Genomic DNA, 21,966 nt, shown 5'->3' with positions numbered 1-21,966 from the left:
TTCAGAATATTATCTATAGCCCCTGAGGAGGAACTTAAGGTCCCTGACTTTTGTTTAATGACTAAACTATTAAATATTATTATTTGGTCTCATTTGAGCATTTTCCTTTGTTTCTGCATTTTCTCACTCCTTTAATTAAATTATTGTTTTATTAAAGTTTTCCTACAGCCAAAAGGCACACTGAGGAAATAAGAGAAGGGAGGACCACAGGGCCCTGCTCCATTTCAATTTTCACTTTTCTTTGCTACTCCTCAATCTTGAAGAGAGACAGGTACAGAACAAGGAAGGGGATCAAGTTTTAGAAAGAAAATTTAATCATAAACTTGGCAGAGGAACTTGGTTATAGCTATATTTCTGTTCCAATTTTTCTCAACTCTTTGAAGGAATGGGGTGATGGCCTCTCTGGTGACTTCTTGCTACAGAGGAGTATAGTCCTGCATAGGTTTTGGAATGGACATGGAGTTGGAAATAAATTCAAGTTCCAAGCTTAGCATCAAGATTTTATATTAGAACAATATATTTTATATTACCTCTCTGGTTATTTTGCTATAGTACCTGAACAAACATTTGAAAATTAGTGGACATATTACAATGAGGATAATAATCAAAATATATATTCTCTAAATGTAATTTTTTTTCTTAATGGTTAAAGCAGTGTGCAATGTATGTTTAACAGGCCACAAACAAGCTATTTTGGTTAGTCTAAATTTCAAACTGGGCTTCCCTGGTCGCTCAGTGGTAAAGAATCTGTCGGCAGTTCAGGAGACCTGGGTTCAATGCTTGGGTCAGGAAGATCCCCTGGAGAAGGGAATGGCAACCCACTCCAGTATTCTTGCCTGGAAAATTCCATGGACAGAAGAACCTGGTAGGCTACCATCCATGGCATTACAGAGAGTTGGACATGACTGAGTGACTAATACTTCCACTTTCAAAGTTCAAATTAAATCAGGTTTAAGCCAGAATGACTTCCCCACACCCCAATAAGTGAACATTTCTTCCATCACTTTCCCCTTTTAATCATAAATGTTTTCATTGACAGCACTGATAATCAATATATTTTTCCAGCATTGCCAGAATGGCTTAGTTGCCTGCTCTGCATCCATTCACATCCATCGGTGCTAGGCCAACTTTTTGTATATATATTGGTCTAGTTATCTACATTTGGGGGAAAACTGATCAGACAAAACAAACAAGTACAGAGGTATGCTGACAGGGAAGCTATATATTTTATCACTTGTACCCAATTGCCACATAAGCATTGCACATGTACTTTCAACAGTAAACTTAGAGCCAGCAGTGATATACATCAGACTGTGATAATTTCATTAGATGATTTCTTTTCCATCAGAACACTGGGGTCAAAAATATTGTTTGAAGTAAAACAACAGCTCTGTTAGAATTTAAAAATTTCTTACCCAGTTGATCAGTATGATCCAAAAGTTATCAATTTTTTCATATAATTTAACATACCAAATAATTCTAGTTACTTAAATATTTTTTCTAAGATGCCTAGAGGCCCTCTGGAACACTGAAAGTTAGAGGAAGAAACTTACAATCTGTTATCAAAAGCAGCTCAATATTCCAGGAAAATTTTGTTTTCTTAACAGGAAGAAAGAGAACCAAATTCCAATCTTGTATCAGCTTGCTATTAACAACAAAGTTCATTTACTTAAGTCTAATCTTAATCCTGACAACACACATTTTTTTTCCAAAGTCATTTTTCATAAATCTTTTATCACAACCTGGGTCCATATTAATTTATCCCTTATTTTTCCCCATACATAAGCAAGCAGATCTAGGACAAAATTATTTTGCTTTTTTTCCTCAACAAAAATATTTCTGTATTTATACCTTCTTTCACCAGTAATACATATCCTACCTGCTTTACACACTAAAATGGTTTCCTTATCATTTTAGTAGCTTTAATCACATATTACAAATTTTAACTTAAATGACCCTAACAAAACCAAGAAAGAAGTAATTGAACTGCTACACCAACATTTTCTGATTGGCAAACTTAAGAATGTGTTCTATAACCTCTAAAAACATACTTTTTTCATAGTATAATTTCTCTTTAATGTGATAGAAGATGCATGTTTAATGAACCCAAACATCTTTTGAAGTTCTTCTAATTAACCCAAAACTGAAGTCTCAGGTCAAGTGGGCTGTATTTGTATTTTAAGGACATGATAAGAGCTCACTTCAAACTTTCTCCTAGGCATATTTTTGTTCTCTCAGAGTTAGAATTCTGAAAACAACATTTTATCACACTAGTTTTCTTTAACTGCATATGCATAAAGAACCAATTTTGAAGTTTTAAGAGTTTCGTCTTAACCCTCTGGAGTCTGAAGAATAGAATTACCATACATTGTTTAAAAACTCATCTTTATTTTGCTTTAATTGTAATCTTATAGAGTTTTTTTTCCTAATGAATTGAACTTGAATTGCCCATTTTACAAAAGACAACAAAGATACCAATTGCATAAATGGAATATGCATTCACGCAACGGAAGACAGAACTGTCGCAAACCTGCTGAGGGAATAACCAGTAACGGAGTCTGGAACAAACATTTCCACAAAGGGTCCTCAACATCCAGGTGCATAACAGAACCAACTGGCTGCTGCTGCTGCTAAGTCACTTCAGTCGTGTCCGACTCTGTGCGACCCCATAGACGGCAGCCCACCAGGCTCCCCCATCCCTGGGATTCTCCAGGCAAGAACACTGGAGTGGGGTGCCATTTCTGTCTCCAACACATGAAAGTGAAAAGTGAAGTCGCTCAGTTGCTCAGTTGCGTCCAACCCTCAGCGACCCCATGGACTGCAGCCTACCAGGCTCCTCCATCCATGGGATTCTCCAGGCAAGAATACTGGAGTGTGGTGCCACTGCCTTCTCCAACTGGCAAAAATGCCCAAATAGCACTTTTCATTCACAAACAGTACTCAATGGCAGACAGTCAACAGAACCAATCAGCAAAAGGCCCAAATAGTGCTTTGTGCTCAAAAGAGATTTGCCCAGGTTCACACTGGTGGACTTACTGGGTCTTGGAGCTCGTCAGTTCATCCAGATGCATGTCTCTTTTTCACCAAAGAAAAGCGTAAGTCAGCAGCCAGTGCCGAGCGGGGGAGAAACTGGGAGGATCCCCAAAACAAATGGTTTCTGCAGCTGATATGAGTGTCCCTCAAAATCCCCCTCTTGGGGCCAGCTAGCCATGAGCAGCTGGCTTATTTCAACCATCTTGGCATGTTGCTCCAGCCGTTGGCTCTGGAAAACCCAGGGGAGCCAGATGTCATGAGAGCACAGCCTCATGTTGGGCGCCCAAAAGCTGTTACCGAAAGTGGGTTTCTGGCTGGTGGCTGCTCTAAAGCCAACACAGAGGCCAGGGAGGTGGAGAGGAAAGCTTCATTTATTTCAGAGGTCAGCAACTGGGGGTGGGTCGGGAAGGTAGACTCCTGTCTAAGGCTGACTGCCCCCACTGACAATCAGTGGGCAAGGACTTTCATAGAGATAGGGGGGCTACATGTAGAAACAACACAGTAGGCTCTGATAGTCATCTTGAAATTAGTCATGCAGTGCTCTGATCAGCTTCACCTTAGTTGCTTTAAGTATATATTATTTCAGTTCAGTACAGTTAAGTCTCTCAGTTGTGTTCGACTCTTTGTGACCCCATGGACTGCAGACAACCAGGCCTCCCTGTCCATCACCAACTCCCGGAGTACCTCAAACTCATGTCCATTGATTTGGTGATGCCATCCAACCATTTTATCCTCTGGCATCCCCTTCTCCTCCCACCTTTGATCTTTCCCAGCATCAGGGTCTTTTCAAATGAGTCAGTTCTTTGTATCAGGTGGCCAAAGTGTCAGAGTTTCAGCTTAAACATCAGTCCTTTCAATGAATATTCAGGACTAATTTCCTTTAGGATGGACTGGTTAGATCTCCTTGTAGTCCAAGGGACTCACCAGAGTCTTCTCCAACACCACAGTTCAAATGCATCAATTCTTCGGTGCTCAGCTTTCTTTATAGTCCAATTCTCACATCCACACATGACTACTGGAAAAACCATGACTAGATGGACCTTTGTTGGCTAAGTAATGTCTCTGCTTTTTAATATGCTGTCTAGGTTGCTCATAACTTTCCTTCCAAGGAGTAAGCATCTTTTAATTTAATGGCTAAAGTCACCGTCGGCAGTGACTTTGGAGCCCCCAGAATAAAAACTGTCACTGTTTCCATTGTTTCCCCATCTATTTGCCATGAGTGATGGAACAGGATGCCATGATCTTTGTTTTCTGAATGTTGAGCTTAAGCCAACTTTTTCATTCTCCTCTTTTGCTTTCATGAAGAGGCTCTTTAGCTCTTTGCTTTCTGCGTATCTGAGGTTATTGATATTTCTCCTGACAATCTGATTCCAGCTTGTGCTTCATCTAGCCCAGCATTTCTCATGATGTACTCTGCATAGAAGTTAAGTAAGCAGGGTGACAATATACAGCCTTGATGTACTCCTTTCCTGATTTGGAACCAGTCTGTTGTTCCATGTCCAGTTCTAACTATTGCTTCTTGACCTGCATACAGATTTCTCAAGAGGCAGGTCAGGTGGTCTGGTATTTCCATCTCTTTCAGAATTTTCCACAGTTTGTTGTGGAAACACAGTCAAAGGCTTTGGCATAGTCAATAAAGCAGAAATAGATATTTTTGTGGAACTCTCTTGCTTTTTTGATGATCCAACAGATGTTGGCAATTTGATCTCTGGTTCCTTTGCCTTTTCTAAAACCAGCTTGAACATCTGGAAGTTCATGGTTCACGTACTGTTGAAGCCTGGCTTGGAGAATTTTGAGTATTGCTTTACTAGTGTGTGAGATGAGTGCAATTGTGCAGTAGTTTGAGCATTCTATTAGGTTGGCCAAAATGTTTTTCAGTAAAATGTCAAAATGTTATGGAAAAGCCCAAATGAACATTTAGGCCAGCCCAATATTTAATTCAGGGTTTGTCTGTTCCCATTTCTTTGAAGTCAGTTCTCCAAAATTTTGGCAGCTTATGTCACAGCTAAAGTCCAGTCATCATCAGATCAGATCAGTCGCTCAGTCGTGTCCGACTCTTTGCGACCCCATGAATCGCAGCATGCCAGGCCTCCCTGTCCATCACCAACTCCCAGAGTTCACTCAGACTCATGTCCATTGAGTCAGTGATGCCATCCAGCCATCTCATCATCTGTCGTCCCCCTTCTCCTCCTGCCCCAATCCCTCCCAGCATCAGAGTCTTTTCCAATGAGTCAACTCTTCGCATGAGGTGGCCAAAGTACTGGAGTTTCAGCTTTAGCATCATTCCCTCCAAAGAAATCCCAGGGCTGATCTCCTTCAGAATGGACTGCTTGGATCTCCTTGCAGTCCAAGGGACTCTCAAGAGTCTTATCCAACACCACAGTTCAAAAGCATCAATTCTTCGGCTCTCAGCCTTCTTCACAGTCCAACTTTCACATCCATACATGACCACAGGAAAAACCATAGCCTTGACTAGACAACCTTTGTTGGCAAATTAATGTCTCTGCTTTTCAATATGCTATCTAGGTTGGTCATAACTTTCCTTCCAAGGAGTAAGCATCTTTTAATTTCATGGCTGCAGTCACCATCTGTAGTGATTTTGGAGCCCAGAAAAATAAAGTCTGACACTGTTTCCACTGTTTCCCCATCTATTTCCCATGACGTGGTGGGACCGGATGCCATGATCTTCGTTTTCTGAATGTTGAGCTTTAAGCCAACCTTTTCACTCTCCATTTTCACTTTCATCAAGAGGCTTTTGAGTTCCTCTTCACTTTCTGCCATAAGGGTGGTGTCATCTGCATATCTGAGGTTATTGATATTTCTTCTGGCAATCTTGATTCCAGCTTGTGTTTCTTCCAGTCCAGCGTATCCCCCTCAACATCTAATGAACTTTGAAGGCTGAGAATTTCTTGGGGTGTTTTTCCAGCAGACTGTGAATTTCTGTGAGCATAATTTCATGCACATGACTACATGTGTATATGTATTTCTTAAAGTGGGCAGTGACTGCAAGAGGGTAAAGAAGTCCAGATGTAGAGAGTACCTTCTTGGATTTATTCTGACTCTGCAGTCTTGTGCTAAGTTGCTTTAGTAGGGTCTGACTCTTTGTGACCCTATGGTCTGTACCCTTCCAGGCTCCTCCGTCCTTGTATTCTCCAGGCAAGAATACTGAAGTAGGTTGCTGTGCCCTCCTCCAGGGGATCTTCACAACCCAGGTTTTGAACCCACATCTGCAACTTAGGCATTGTATGCAGATTGTTTACTGCTGAGATACCAGGGAAGGTTTATTTGGACCATAATCTGATTAATGTTGTCAACAATTATTTTTGTCGCAAAACCTTCAAGATATATGTTTTAAAATCCTTGTGTTCAAGTAAAAAGGTAGATATACCCAAAACATGTTTCCAGATTATATCCAGGGAATATAAATGAGAAGATCTTTTAATTCTATAGATCAGGTTTTACATTTTGTGACAACTATTGGATTATGTCTGTCTTCAATGACCTCTTCTGGATAATTCCTAAGATACAGCTATCTTGCTCTCTATCTTTTCATGGACTCCTATCTCACCACTTTAATAAGTTTTCTATTCCTAAAAATGCTGAATTGACTTTTAAAATGTGTCTGCAACATTATTAATTTGGTTTGTTATTTCTCCATTTCCTATTATATGAACTTTCATTATTCCTTATCACATTTTTTTAATATCTTAAATTAGTATATTTACCTCTCATTACATATCCAAATTTTTTTTCACTTTATGGTTTTCCCTCCTATGGCTGAGTTCAAAGCCATACTTTTGAAAATCATAAACATTTTTTTATGCTTCTAATTTCTATAGCAAAAAGATTTTAAGAGGTCTGAACTTCCTCCTAATCATCTATATTAACATTCTTTTGCTTGATTCTGAAATATTCTTAATTGGTCACATGATGGCTTCAGTTTTGTTGTTATCTGTCTTTCAAATGAAGGAAATCTCTTCAGTCTGAGCTTTGGCAATACATACGACAGGAGAATTGTCTCTGTCCCACTTTTATCCATGTGGGTCCCAGTGTCATCTACTTAAGACTCAGAGCTGGACAACAGAAGGGTATGCTTAATTTTTCAGATTCTAGATAATTTTATCATATATAATTCTACTAAATATTCTTCTATCCCCATTACCTGAGTCTTTGATACCCTGATAATATAAAATCCATAATAAATTGTTACTTATGCTTTTATCTCCTTCAAACCACCACCAGCATAATTCATCATTCTTTGCCATTATTTTTCTTACTTCCTGATTTTCTGATGAGTGTAAATTCCTCAGTCAGTGTAGAAAGTAACAGTGTTGAAAAAAGTCTCATTTTCTCAAAAAAGGTATACACATCAGGCAGAAATGATTCACCAGTGTTCCAGTTCAGACCTAATTCTGAATCAAGATAAACAGTGGGTCTGGTCCCACATGTAAGGAGCTGGGAAATAGTCCATCCTAAAAATAAGTAATAATCTGAACAGATTGAAAAATCAACAACTCTTCTTGGATTCATAAAAGAGATGAATTCAGAAGGCAAACCACTGCTTTTGAATTAGAAAGACAGGCAACTACAGCAAGTCCTGGCTTATTGGAGCAGAAACAGAACAGAATCTGCTGTGGAAACCAGTGCTGGGGCAGGAAACCTGCCTTGTAATTGACAAATTGCTGGAGACCCAACGTGGACAACTCCGGACAGTTGAAAACTCCAGGGCTACTAGTGACAGAAGAACCCCCATACTTTGTGGATTTTACCTCCAGTTTCTTACGGTAAAAACTGGAGTAAAGCTCCCTCATTCTTCAGGCAGTTGTAGAAGAAAAGGAACCATTTTAAATATCCCACAACACTTTGTTTTTAATAAGACTTGCCCCAAAGGGCAACTAGATAACCAGAGCTTAATCTGCTCATGTATTATCACAGTCTAACTGGTTTGGGGAAAAGAAATAATCAACCCCAGCCCATTCAAGTCATCCTGTTCTACCTGTGAATGGAGGAAAAAAAACAAAAACAAAACAAAAAAAAACAACAAATGCTGAGAATACATGTGAAGTTCACAGGCCAGAGGCAAAGCCTCACTAAAAGACTGAGACCTAATCACAGGAAAACAGCACACTTCCCCTGTCCCTCACCTCACCACCACATAACCAAAGACCTACCTATAGCAGTTCCTTTAATCTGACACTTAATGTTCATCTATTAAGAAAAAATTACGAGGCAAGCCAAAAGGCAAAAAAACACGCTGATGAGACAGAGTAAGCATCAGAACTAGATACCAGAGGGATGTTAAAATCATCAGACCAGGATTTTTAAACAATTAGGATTAATATAAGGGCTTTGATGGATAAAATAGACACCAGGCCTATGTTTTACTAAAGTTAGTACCTTTGGGGGAAAATTTGGATTGTATTTACTCAGTATCTCCCTATAATATTAAAATAGTGAAACATTAAAATTTAATCTTTCCCATTATTATTGTATGCTTTATATAGAATTAACTGTATAAACTCACATTGTACAATTTGATGAGTTTTGACATAGTATACACTAATAAACCATCAAGATACTGGATATTTTTACTACCAGCAAAAGATTCCTTTTGCACCATTTATAATCCCTTGCTCCCCCACAACTGTCCCAGACAACTACTGATCCACTTTCTCTCAATATAGGTTAGATTGCATTTTCTATATTTTTATGTAAATGAATCATATAGTATTCAATCTTTTTTGTATGTTTTCTTTTTTGTGGCAAAACAAATTGAGATTCATCCATGTTGGTGTATATATTAGTAGTTTGTTCATCTCAGCTGCTGAATAGTATTGCACTGCTAATTTTTACAAATATAATTTTATATCTATAGTAAAACAATATTTATTAACATGATACTTATATTTTCTTAGGAAATTAAACAGAGAAATATTGCCTCAGATATACACTGATCATCCTTTTTTCATAAGTCATGCCCTTAATTCTTCATAGTTACGGTTATAAAAAACTGATTAGTTTGCTTTGTGCTTAAATAAATAAAAAAACAGAAGAAAATGTGTATTCAATAAATTTTACTCAGTAGCTTTTGCTACCTTAGTCCCTCCCTTCTTCTCATCCTGACTCAGGATTTTATGGGAATAAAATGTGATGAAGTTACTATTTAACTACAAGGTTTAATACACTAATAATCATGGAATTCAGTAAATTCCTCCTAGCATTTTCTCAGTGATGCTACAGAGACCAATCTCAAATTAGAAACAATAGAAGTGGGAGGGGTTAGCTTATTGATTATGACAACTATTTTCAAAAATACACTCCCTTTGCTTGTGCAAAGAGAAAAATAAAGGCTATGTAACAGGATGACCAGTGCATGTAGAAAGCGTAAGGTTTTGGGGAAAAGAGAGATACCCTTTACTTTGTGAAGGAACAAAAATAGACTAAAAAGGAACAATAAAAATTAGCCTTGTCACTGTTGTGTGTCTAGTGCCTGCATGGTCTTAGCATATTATAGGTAATCTGTAAACATTTGTTAGAGCCTGTTACACAGAGTAAAATATTCAAAAAGGGAAATAAAAATATCATATATTAATTCATATATATGGAAACTAGAAAAATAGTACTGACAAACCTACTTGTAGGGCAGTAATAGAGGCACAGACACGGAGAACAGCTGGGGAAGGAGAGGTTGTGATGGATTGAGAGGAGCTTGAAAAATACATTTTACCATATGTAAAATAGATACTGAGAATTTGTTGTATGATGCAAGGAACTCACCTTAGTGCTCTGTGACAATCTAGAGGAGTAGGGTAGGGAGGGAGGTAGGTTCACACGGGAGGGGACATATGCACACCTTTGACTGATTCATGTTGATGTATGGCAGAAACCAAGACAATATGGTAAAGCAATAGGTCCAATAAGAAGAATTGACCAAAACCATGAAAAGTCTCCAAAGTCATAAAACAAGAAGTTGTAAATAGCACTAAAGAACAGAGTAAATATCTAAACTCAGTAGTGCATATTACGCATGTGTGCTCAGTCCTGTCTGACTCTCTGCAACCCCATGGACTGTAGCCCGCCAAGCTCATCTATGGAGTTTTTTCCAGAGAGAATACTGGAGTGGGTTGCATGTATATTGGAGGAAAAGAAAAGTAACGATGTGCCTGGATTGTCAAGATGAGGAGAGATAGCATCGGAGAGAATCTTTAGAACTATTGCAATAACCTAGGCTTGAGGCAATGGAGGCCTGGGAAAGAGTGGTAAGGAGAGGCACAGAAACAGGAGGTTCCTTTGGTAGCTGATTTCTGATTGGTAGGAAAGAATGAGGATGTGAAAGGTGAAAGATGCAAAAGGGTAAGAGAGGTTTTGAGTCTGGGCAACTGGGAGAATTGCGATAGCACTTACGAATGTGGGAAGCTGGAGGGAGGGATTAATTTGGAAATAGGAGTGAGGAAGTACATGAGGTTTGGAACTTGTCAACATTTACTGGAGTCTTTTAAAGTGTATAATGAGCCTGGAATACAGGAAGTATTGAGAAAAACAGAAGTTCAAATAGCTGTTATTTTCCCTAAGAAAGGAAAATAAAATTAGAGAACATATTTTAGTGTCTTAGAAAGCTTTCAAAAGTTTTACCTCTAGTGTAAAACAAAAGCAATGGATCTCACAGTGAAATAACACCTTCCTCCCAAAAACATTTTTTTTAAGAACTGTATATCCAACAAATGCTTCATATAAATTGTTTTTCAATAATTTTACACAGAAAAAAAATACACCTGATTTATTTTAAAAAACAGACAAAATAATTTCCTGTAGAGAAAAAAATAAGTTTGCATTACACAAGGGTATAAAACGAGATAATTATAATGACTTTTAAAATTGAGTACAATAGATAGTGATATAAAGCAAGATAGTAATAAAAGATAAGTTCAGAATCAAATGGCATTTTCTTTTAAAAATGATCATTTCTATCTTTCAAATCACATTATAATAACTCAAAAACACTATTTCTTTTTACAGGTACTACTTCCTAAAAGGCTGAATAGTTACTTTGTGGCTGATGAATTCAAATAACAAGCCATTCTTGGATCAATTTTCTGACTTCAAAAGTTAATGACTTATGAAATAATATTCTCATTTAAAATGACTTACTTTCCTTATTAACAAGAGATGGATGTGATCACAGTAGCTGGGAACTTACAATGTTTCAACTACTGACTCATCAGAAAAGAGGAATGTCACCAGCTTATTCCCACGTCCTGTTGTTGTGATTGATATTTTATGACTAAGCTGCCAACACAAGGCTGAGATGTGAGATCAGAGACATGGTGTGTTTTTTAAGCTGCACAAAGGATGAAAAACTATACTGAATCCAAAATGCGTATTTTTATTTTTGCTATGGACTTTTAAAATACAAAAATGTACATTTCAAAGAAGGATTGGAAACATACTTTGCATTCCAAAGTTACATTTCATAAAAGAAATCACTAAAATATAAACAAACCTCTTTTATAATGTAAATAACAGAAATGCTCTTAAGAATATAATTTCAAGTGCAAGCTGACTGATTATTATGAAGTTTCACAAAAAATACAAAAGTACAATACTATGATGAACATATATTATCACCTAGTTTAAAAAAAAAAAAACAGGAAAATTGAAGGATTTGGTTTCCATCTTTTTTTGTGTAATTAAAAACAAAACAAAGCAACTTTCCAGACAAGCAGGAGTTCCTTTTATGATCTCCTCAATCAGATTCTGTTGTGTTTTACCCCCAAAATCTTCATATGCATTACTATTCAGTTCAGTTCAGTTGCTCATTCATGTCCGACTCTTTGCTTACCCCATGGACTGCAGCACGCCAGGCTTCCCTGTCCATCACTAATTCCCAGAGCTTGCTCAAAATCATATCAAATCAGCGATGTCATCCAACCATTTCATCCTCTGTCATCCCCTACTCCTCCTGCCTTCAATCTTTCCTAGCATCAGGGTCCTTTCCAAGGAGTCAGTTCTTTGCATCAGGTGGCCAAAGTATTGGAGCATCAGTCCTTCCAATGAATATTCTGGACTGATTTCCTTTAAGATTGACTGGTTTGATCTCCTTGCAGTCCAAGGGACCCTCAAGAGTATTCTCTAACATCACAGTTCAAAAGCATCAATTCTTGGTACTCAGTCCACCTCTCACATCCATACATGACTATTGGAAAACCATAGCTTTGACTAGATGGATCTTTGTAGGCAAAGTAATGTCTCTGGTTTTTAATATGCTGTGTGTAGGCTGGTCATAGCTTTTCTTCCAAGGAGCAAGTGTCTTTTAATTTCATGGCTAAAGTCACCATCTGCAGTGATTTTGGAGCTCCAAAATATAAAGTCTCTCACTGTTTCTATTGTTTTCCCATTTATTTGCCATGAAGTGATGGAACTGGATGCCATGATCTTACTTTTCTGAATGTTGAGTTTTAAGCCAACTTTTTCACTCTCTTCTTTCACTTTCATCAAGAGGCTCTTTAGTTCTTCTTTGCTTTCTGCCATAAGGGTGGTGTCATCTGCATACCTGAGGTTATTGATACTTATCCCGGCAATCTTGATTCCAGCTTGTGCTTCAACCAGTTCAGCATTTCTCCTGATGTACTCTGCATACAAGTTAAATAAGCAGGGTGACAATGTACAGCTTGATGTACTCCTTTCCCAATTTGGAACCAGTCTGTATAAGTACTGTAAGCATATGTATAAACTTAATATGCATAATAAATCCTTGTGCTATGTAACAATAGTATATATTGTACTATTTATAATACAGTATAGTATGAAATGTAGTATAAGGCTATATAATCCTGTTTGGAGTGATATTCAATGTTATTTAAATGAATTATTTTATGTGTGTTATGCATTTAATTCAATGTTTCATTTTCTAGATTTCTAAATTTATCTATGCCAATGTATGTACTTCTGGTTCATTCACTTTTAACCAATGTTTAATATTCCATTGCATGACTATACCAAAAGTTATTTACTTTTTCCTTTATTGATAAAATTGTAGGTCTTTTAAAAAATTGCTGCTGTTTAAACCAGTGCTGCACGGAACATCTCTGTCCAAATCTCCTTGAATATATGTAAATATCTCTTTAAATTGTGAATGAAAGCAGAAATGCATTTGTATGAAGTATACAGGCATCTTCCTATTATTTTGCTCTCCAAAGTGATTATACCAATTTATTGGTTCCTGAACAATAAATGGAAGCTTCCTTTTCCCTACATCTTTGTCCATATGCTTACTTTTAAAAGTCAAATTTAAAACTGACATAAAGTGTGAACTTAACATACCTTTCACATAAAACAAATTAGCTGAAATGCTATGCTAAGTTTGATATTTATTATGAAAAGGTGTTGCTGCTGCTGCTGCTGTGTCGCTTCAGTCGTGTCTGACTCTGTGCGACCCCATAGACAACAGCCCATCAGGCTCTGCCATCTCTGGGATTCTCCAGGCAAGAACACTGGAGTGGGTTGCCATTTCCTTCTCCAATGCATGAAAGTGAAAAGCGAAAGCGAAGTCGCTCAGTCCATAGCGACCCCATGGACTGTAGCCAGCCAGGCCCCTCCATCCATGGGATTTTCTAGGCAAGAGTACTGGAGTGGCTTGCCATTGCCTTCTCTGTGAAAAGTGTTAGGACCCATTAATCCCTCAGATAACTATGAATCTTCTTGCATGGAGTAAACAGTTAGCTATAGTAAAATTCAGCTATGGATGGGATCAAGCTTTTCATCTCCCACCCTTATTCATGTTTCCAGAAACAGAGGAATTATAATTCTCTAGCATCTAACAGATGAAATAAATTGGATGACTGCCTTACATTCCAGTTCCAGACATGCTTGCCTTACATTTAAGCCTCATCTCTCATTAGCTACATGATCTTATACAACTTATTCAAACTCTCTGAACTTTAGATTCTCTCTGAGAAGTGGTGATTATAATTGCATCCTTACAATATTTTTCCAAAGATGTAAGGCAGACAATGTTTTGAATATACAAAGCACAATGCTTAGCACAGGTAAAAGCAAAAAAATGTCCATTCGTCATAATATATAAAGTTATGCAAACTGTCATGTTAAATCTAATAATAAAGACCCCTTAATGTATAATAACCACTATATATGTCTTCTTTTCCTTTATATTCCATAGCATTTAAACTATTACAGTGATATCAGTTAGTATTTAACAAACACTGTCTTCTAAGGACCCTGAAGTTCATTTTGTATATACTTTGGCCTTATATGGTACCCAAATTACTAAGTACATCTAACTTGCTGGATACAGTCATAATATAGCAGCAGTTATACAAGAGTGGCAGGAAAAAAAAAGTAGCAGACAAATATATTGGGACTATATATTTTCCATGTTATATTATGAACTATTCAGGGTCAAGAATTTTCTCTTATTCACGTATATAGTCCTAAGATTGGCACATGGTCAGCATTTTATACGCTAGATGAATGAATACATGAATGAATAGATGAAAAAAATATTAATATTTCTTCCTGTGCTAATTTTTAGGAACACTGAGAGTTTTGAGATGAAAAGTATGCCTTGGAAGAATCCAAGTAACATATTACAAGCTCCAAATCTCAATTTGGCTGAGTTTGCTACCATAGCAGATGTAAACACCGTACGATGGAAAATAGGGTGAGGTGGAGGGTGAAGGGATCACTGTAATGCTTTGCTGTAAATTTCAAACCAACAGTCATTTGTCTCTTATTGTTAGGCACTGTGGACACTGAAATGGTATATATGGTCCCTGCTTTCATAAAGCTACTGTCCTTGTGGAGAGAATAGAAGACTGAATAATTTTTTTCACCTGGTATCCTGTTGAAGTATATTAGCAGCCTGGGAAAAAAGTAACATACCGCAAAATATAGTAAATAACGGAGACTGTAATCCTAGATATTATTTATAGCCAACAAAATACAGGAAGAACATATATTGATTCTTAGTATATAAATGTTTCAAAAACAGAAATTAAAGCTGGCCATGAAATGAATTACTGTGTCAATCAGTAGGACTCATAGGTCACATCAAACAAGGAGATTCAAGGAGCAAGGAATGGAAGTCAAAATGAAAACCATATTGGATTCAAGGCACAAAGCTGATGCCAGACACCTAGGCCAGGTTGGCCGTTATCTGATGGTCCCTAGTCTTGCCCATATCAGTGACTAGAACCACCATTTAGCCAGTTGCTAAAGACAGAAACTTGAAAGTCAATTATGATGCTTCCTTTTTCCTAGATCCCCCATACCCACCAAATGATCATGTGCAAGTCCTGCCAGCTTTACTTTAAAAATATACCTTGATTCTACTCACTTCTCTCCATTTCCATTGGCACCACACCAGTCCAAACGACATTGGTTCTTGGCTGCACTATTCTGATTCCTTTCCTTTCACGCTTGACCTCATCCAATCCTTTCCCCACAGGACAGCCAGACACTCTTTCAAAAAGGTAAGTCAGTTTCACTTACTGTTTGAAAACTTTCAGTGCCTTCCAGAAATAACTTAAAATATAATCCGAACTTCTCACTTGCATTCTCTGGCTCCTAGGAACTCCAAATTTCATCATTACATCACTAAGCTTTGCTGCCTCATTCACTATAGTCCAGCTACAAACATCCTCTGTCAAGATGTGGAAAACTCTTTTCTCAGCTCAGAGCCATCTGCTCTTTCTTGTTTTTGGAACACTGTTCACATTCTGGCTTATTCTCATCCTTCTGATGGCAGTTTAAATGTCAATTCTTTAAAGAGACTTTCTTTGACTTCTGTATCTGAAATTTGTCCCTGGTGGCTCAGTGGTAAAGAACATGCCTACCAATGTGGGAGACACCGGAGACGCGGGTTTGATCTTTAGGTTGGGAAGATCCCCTGGAGGAGGAAATGGCAACCCACTCCAGTATTCTAGCCTGGAGAATCCCATGGACAGAGGAGCCTGGCAGGCTACAGTCAATAGGATCGCAAAGAGTCAGACATGACTTAGTGACTGGGGACATCTTTCATAGCAACTAGGTTACTTTCCTTACAGTAGTAGTCATGAGTAAATAGTTATCACTTATTTACTTGTTTTATATGTTTTCCCACCCAAATATAGTGATTTTTATTCCAAGTGCCTGAGTTGTGCCTAGAAAATACTAAGCACCTAATACATCTATGTCTAAAGACTGAATGAATGCTTATATGCTTCTCTAGAGATTTTTAAAGACATTAACAAGCAAATGAAGTTAGAATTTGGAAAACTTTTAAAAATATTTCTTTTATATTTTATTTAATTCATTCATTCTGAAAACATACCACCACTGAAATAGGCTGAATTCTTCAATAAATAAAAAGGTTGCACATCTAAATCCTATAAATATTATCTTTGACTAATATATAAGGCTTATAAGGTAAAAAAGAAAATATATTAGCTTTGCAATAATTGTTCATGAAAGTAAAAATGCTACCCTTCTTTACATAGGCATTTATATTTTCAAATTCAATAAATTTACACATGTTGAAGTACTGTTGACTTATTTTGATATATATATACGTATGTGTGTATACATATATATATAAATGTTTTAAAGCTGTCTAAACACTATATTTTAGTAGAAGCAGATATGATATAAGCTCTCATTTATTAAAATGTATCTCAGGTTGTGATTAACTGACATTTGTCTCAGAAAAACAGGTAGTTTCTTGCATTTGATTCTTTCTGATATTATTAGAAAAAGGCTTAAAATATTCCAGATGAGTTCAGTGTTTACCAACATACGGTAATGTCATCAAACAGAGAACATGTAGATTTTGAGCTTTGAAGTCAGCACATTGAACTTGCAAAGGTATATATGAATTATTTAAGAAGTGTGAAAGTAATGCTCTGTTACATAAAGAAGTATGCTAGAAAAAAAAATCAGTCATGCTCTAGTTATGCATGGGCATGCTACAGATACTGTCTGGTTTTGGCCTTGTGCACTTCAAATGTACTAATTATTTTAAAGGACTATATCTAAAGTGGAGATAGATTTTTCACAGGAATATTTTTATTGCTATTCTTGTTTAACACATATATTTTGGTTAGTAGTTGTATTAACCTAGTTGTATTTTTGGTGTTATCTGAAAACCCCCCAAAATGCCTCCTAATAGCAAGTATACCTTACAAATTATGTTCCCAACAGGAACCAGATGGTACACTCAAATTGGGATAAATTTGGAAGAATTTATCAAAGGGACTGCTTACAAAGTTGTGAGAAGAGTGTAGGGGAACTACAAGGATGATGCAGAGGTAGAAACAAACAAAAGCCCCGAACAAACAAACAAAAGAGACACATTGTTACTGTCCTTGCGTCTAATGGGATGGATTAGGCAGTTAAGCAGAAAACCAAAGGAAAGTCAGAAAAAAGCTGCCTGGAAATGAGCAGTGACCTGCTACCAAGGACACTGCAGACCAGAAAAAATCATCGCAAGAAGGGACCGTCCTTTCTTAACATTGCCATGGAAGTAGATACTGGGACCTCAGTTCCTCATTGCTGTCCCATAGAGTGTTTAGAAGGTCAAATCTGAGCATGTGACCTAGTTTTAGCTGATTTGGGAGGTCAACTTCCTCTCTATTCACTTTAAAGATGACTACACACACACACACACACAAACACAGAGAACAGGCAACATATTAATCATTCACACTTTAACAATAATGATACTATAGATTAGTGTTTGTAACACAATAGATTGTAAAGCTCTTTCATTTTTATTACTTCATATGTGGCATTATAAAAGCACTCACAGGTTAATAGCCATGGATTCTAGAGTAAGACTGTCCAGGTTCAAATCTCAGTCCACACTCATCGATTGTGTTATTTTGGTCGTTTCCAATTTACGTACCATTATTCTTCATCTGCAGAAAGAGAACAATAATATCTCCTCCTGGGGTGTTGTGAGGACTCAATGAATCAATTCCTCTAAAGCACTGAGTATAGTTCCTAGAATGTGGTAAGTGCTTAGTAAATGTCAGCTCTTATTATTTTCATTTCACAGCAAAGAAGTGAAGTTCAAAGAACTCATGGAATTCAGGGACATGGTTTTTAAACAATGGTGAGAGACAGTCCATGACCCAAGTTTTCTGACGTACAATAAGATAATTTTCATATCTTACATAATTGCATGTGTATGTATGTGTATTAGTCACGCAGTTGTGTCTGATTCTTTACGACCCCATGGACTGTAGCTCGTCAGGCTCCTCTGTCCATGGAATTCTCCAGGCAAGAATACTGGAGTGGGTAGCCATTTCCCTTCTTCATGGAATCTTCCCAACTCAGGGATTGAACCTGGGTCTCTTGCATTGCAGGCAGATTCTTTACCATCTGAGCCACCAGAGAAGCCCCACAACATTGCATAATCACAATCTATTACTTTGTTTAGTTTTTCCAAACACACTTTTTATTAACATTGCTTAATATCATGTCTAATTATTGCTTATCTCCACTCTGTTTTCACAGGGTAGTGAGATGATGGTGTGTTATTAATTTCAGCCTTAGATTACTTAATAACAGTACAATTATTCAGAAACAGTATTTCCACACATGTACATAAGAACACAGGACCTTCTCCACTAGTTAGGTAAATTATTCAGTCTAATGCTTAATTTTAAAACAGAGCTCTATCACTTTAAATATCCCATCACTGGAAAGTTTTAGACTGTTGCCTGCTGGATGTATTCAGTGCATTGACAAGAGCACCATGAATGTTGCCTGTTACACAGTAGCTGCTGAATAAATATTTGTTGAATTAATTAACCAATTAATAAAAGTGCTATAGCTAATATATTGCTCTTATTATATGAGAGAAACTGCCTAGAATACTGAAAGATCAGGAAGACAGAAATATCTAGATTTAGATGGAAATATAAGGGACCAATACATCACAATGTGGAGATTCTATAGTCAGATGGTAAAGAATCTGCCTGCAAAGCAGGAGACATGGGTTCGACCCTTGGGTCAGGAAATTCTCCTGGAGAAGGGAATGGCTACCCACTCCCTTATTCTAGACTTGAGAATGCCATGGACAGATGAGCCTGGTGGGCTACAGTTCTATAGTTGCTGCTGCTGCTGCTAAGTCGCTTCAGTCGTGTCCGACTCTGTGCGACCCCATAGACAGCAGCCCACCAGGCTCCTCTGTCCCTGGGATTCTCCAGGCAAGAACACTGGAGTGAGTTGCCATTTCCTTCTCCAATGCATGAAAGAGAAAAGTGAAAGTGAAGTCGCTTAGTCGTTTCTGACTCTTTGCGACCCCATGGACTGCAGCCTACCAAGCTCTTCCGTCCATGGGATTTCCAGGCAAGAGTACTGGAGTGGGGTGCCATTGCCTTCTCTGACAGTTCTATAGTTATAAAGGCCTTAAATCAAAGTGACCTTTAAATGTAAGCCAAATAATCCCATACTGAATTTTCTCAGGCTGATTTAGAGAGAACCAGCTGAGATTTCACTATCTTTCCATAATTATTGTGAGGGAGACATTTTGATGGTGGGTTTTGAATCCAGATTGTAGCAATTGAGTATTCACTCAATACTTATTGAATGAATGAGTGTTACTTACCACAAAGAGTGAGATTCTTTTCTGTTTTACAAAACAAAGCTGTAGAAAAGCAAAACATTCGATATATGGCAGAACCAATACAATATTGTAAAGTTTAAAAATAAATAAAATAAAAATTGAAGGGAAGAATAAAAAGAAAAAAAAGAAAAGCAAAACAAAATAAAACCCCTTATTTAAGGATGATTAGAACATATCTTACAGGTGAAAAAACAAAACCAAAAATTAACACCACAACCAAATCAAGCAACACCCAAACAACCCTTTATTTTAATTAAGCCATGGATTCTTTAAAGTAAAACCATAGGAATATAGGAGGGAGTTAGTGTTCACTACTAGAAATAGAGGAGTGAAAAATATAATCCATTAAGATGTCTCTGTAATTTTTTTCTATCATCATATTTAAAATGTGACAGGGTGGTGTTTAGAAGAAATAATATAGAACATTATATAACCTGACCCTCATGTACTGCTGAGCTTTCAATGGCTTTATTTCTTTCTTTATTTCTTTATCTCTTTATTTAAAATAAAGGAATATCTTTAAGATTTTTTAAAATGTATCTAAATAAACTCAGTATCATATTTTAGCAATTCTAAGTAAATACTAAACAACTTTGACTTATTCACATACAAATTTGTTGTTGTTCAGTCACTCAGTCATATCTGACTCTTTGAGACACCATGGATTGCAGTATGCCCGGCTTCTTTTCCCTTCACTATCTCCCAGAGTTTGCTCAAACTTACAACCATTGAGTCGGTGATGCCATCCAACCATCTCATCCTCTGTCTCCCCCTTCTCCTTCTGTCCTCAATTTTTCCCAGCATCAGGGTCTTATTCCAATGAGTCTGCTCATTGCATCAGGTGGCCAATGTATTGGAGCTTCAGCTTTAGCATCAGTCCTTCCAGTGAATATTCAAGCTTGATTTCCTTTCAGTTCAGTTCAGTTCAGTCGCTCAGTCGTGTCCAACTCTTTGCGACCACATGAATCGCAGCACGCCAGGCATCCCTGTCCATCACCAACTCCCGGAGTTCACTCAGACTCACGTCCATAGAGTCAGTGATGCCATCCAGCCATCTCATCCTCTGTCATCCATCCCCTTCTCCTCCTGCCCCCAATCCCTCCCAGCATCAGAGTCTTTTCCAATGAGTCAACTCTTCGCATGAGGTGGCCAAAGTACTGGAGTTTCAGCTTCAGCATCATTCCTTCCAAAGAAATCCCAGGGCTGATCTCCTTCAGAATGGACTGGTTGGATCTCCTTGCAGTCCAAGGGACTCTCAAGAGTCTTCTCCAACACCACAGTTCAAAAGCATCAATTCTTCGGCGCTCAGCTTTCTTCACAGTCCATTTCTCACATCCGTACATGACTACTGGAAAAACCATAGCCTTGACTAGACAGACCTTTGTTGGCAAAGTAATGTCTCTGCTTTTGAATATGCTATCTAGGTTGGTCATAACTTTCCTTCCAAGGAGTAAGCGTCTTTTAATTTCATGGCTGCAGTCACCATCTGCAGTGATTTTGGAGCCCCCAAAAATAAAGTCTGACACTGTTTCCACTGTTTGCCCATATATTTCCCATGAAGTGATGGGACCAGATGCCATGATCTTCGTTTTCTGAATGTTGAGTTTTAAGCCAACTTTTTCACTCTCCTCTTTCAACTTCATCAGGAGGCTTTTTAGTTCCTTATCACTTTCTGCCATAACGGTGGTGTCATCTGCATATCTGAGGTTATTGATATTTCTCCCGGCAATCTTGATTCCAGCTTGTGCTTCTTCCAGCCCAGCGTTTCTCATGATGTACTCTGTATATAAGTTAAATAAGCAGGGTGACAATAGACAGCCTTGATGTACTCTTTTTCCTATTTGGAACCATCTGTTGTTCCATGTCCAGTTCTAATTGTTGCTTCCTGATCTGCATACAAATTTCTCAAGAGGCAGGTCAGGTGGTCTGGTATTCCCATCTCTTTCAGAATTTTCCACAGTTTATTGTGATCCACACAGTCAAAGGCTTTGGCATAGTCAATAAAGCAGAAATAGATTGACTAATTTGATCTTGCTGTCCAAGGGACTCTCAAGAATCTTCTCCAGTTTCCTCTTTTTGTGGCATCTTTGTCAGGTTTTAGTATTAGGGTGATGGTGGCCTCATAGAATGAGTTTGGAAGTTTACCATCCTCTGCAATTTTCTGGAAGAGTTTGAGTAGGATAGGTTTTAGCTCTTCTCTAAATTTTTGGTAGAATTCAGCTGTGAAGCCATCTGGTCCTGGGCTTTGGGTTGCTGGAAAATTTCTGATTACAGTTTCAATTTCCGTGCTTGTGATGGGTCTGTTAAGA

The 21,966-nt window shown here is 37.7% G+C and overlaps 1 protein-coding gene across 2 annotated transcripts in view; it reads right to left on the bottom strand.

The window, feature by feature from the left end:
- The window catches only part of EPHA6 (EPH receptor A6), a 1,036,017-nt gene that overhangs the window by 426,549 nt on the left and 587,502 nt on the right, over nucleotides 1-21,966 (bottom strand). The window contains exon 6 of one of the 2 annotated variants that reach the window (XM_070368058.1): nucleotides 11,540-12,662. The exons of the other annotated variant lie outside the window; for it this stretch is intronic. Within the exon in view, the coding sequence (XP_070224159.1) occupies nucleotides 12,289-12,662 (374 nt within the window). The 3' untranslated portion in view covers nucleotides 11,540-12,288. Of the gene's footprint in view, nucleotides 1-11,539; nucleotides 12,663-21,966 lie in introns of those variants that run through there. 2 annotated transcript variants of the gene reach the window in all.

The sequence above is a fragment of the Bos mutus genome, chromosome 1, assembly GCF_027580195.1.
Source record: "Bos mutus isolate GX-2022 chromosome 1, NWIPB_WYAK_1.1, whole genome shotgun sequence".
Lineage (NCBI taxonomy): Eukaryota > Metazoa > Chordata > Mammalia > Artiodactyla > Bovidae > Bos > Bos mutus.
This window is presented reverse-complemented; position numbering and strand designations above follow the sequence as displayed.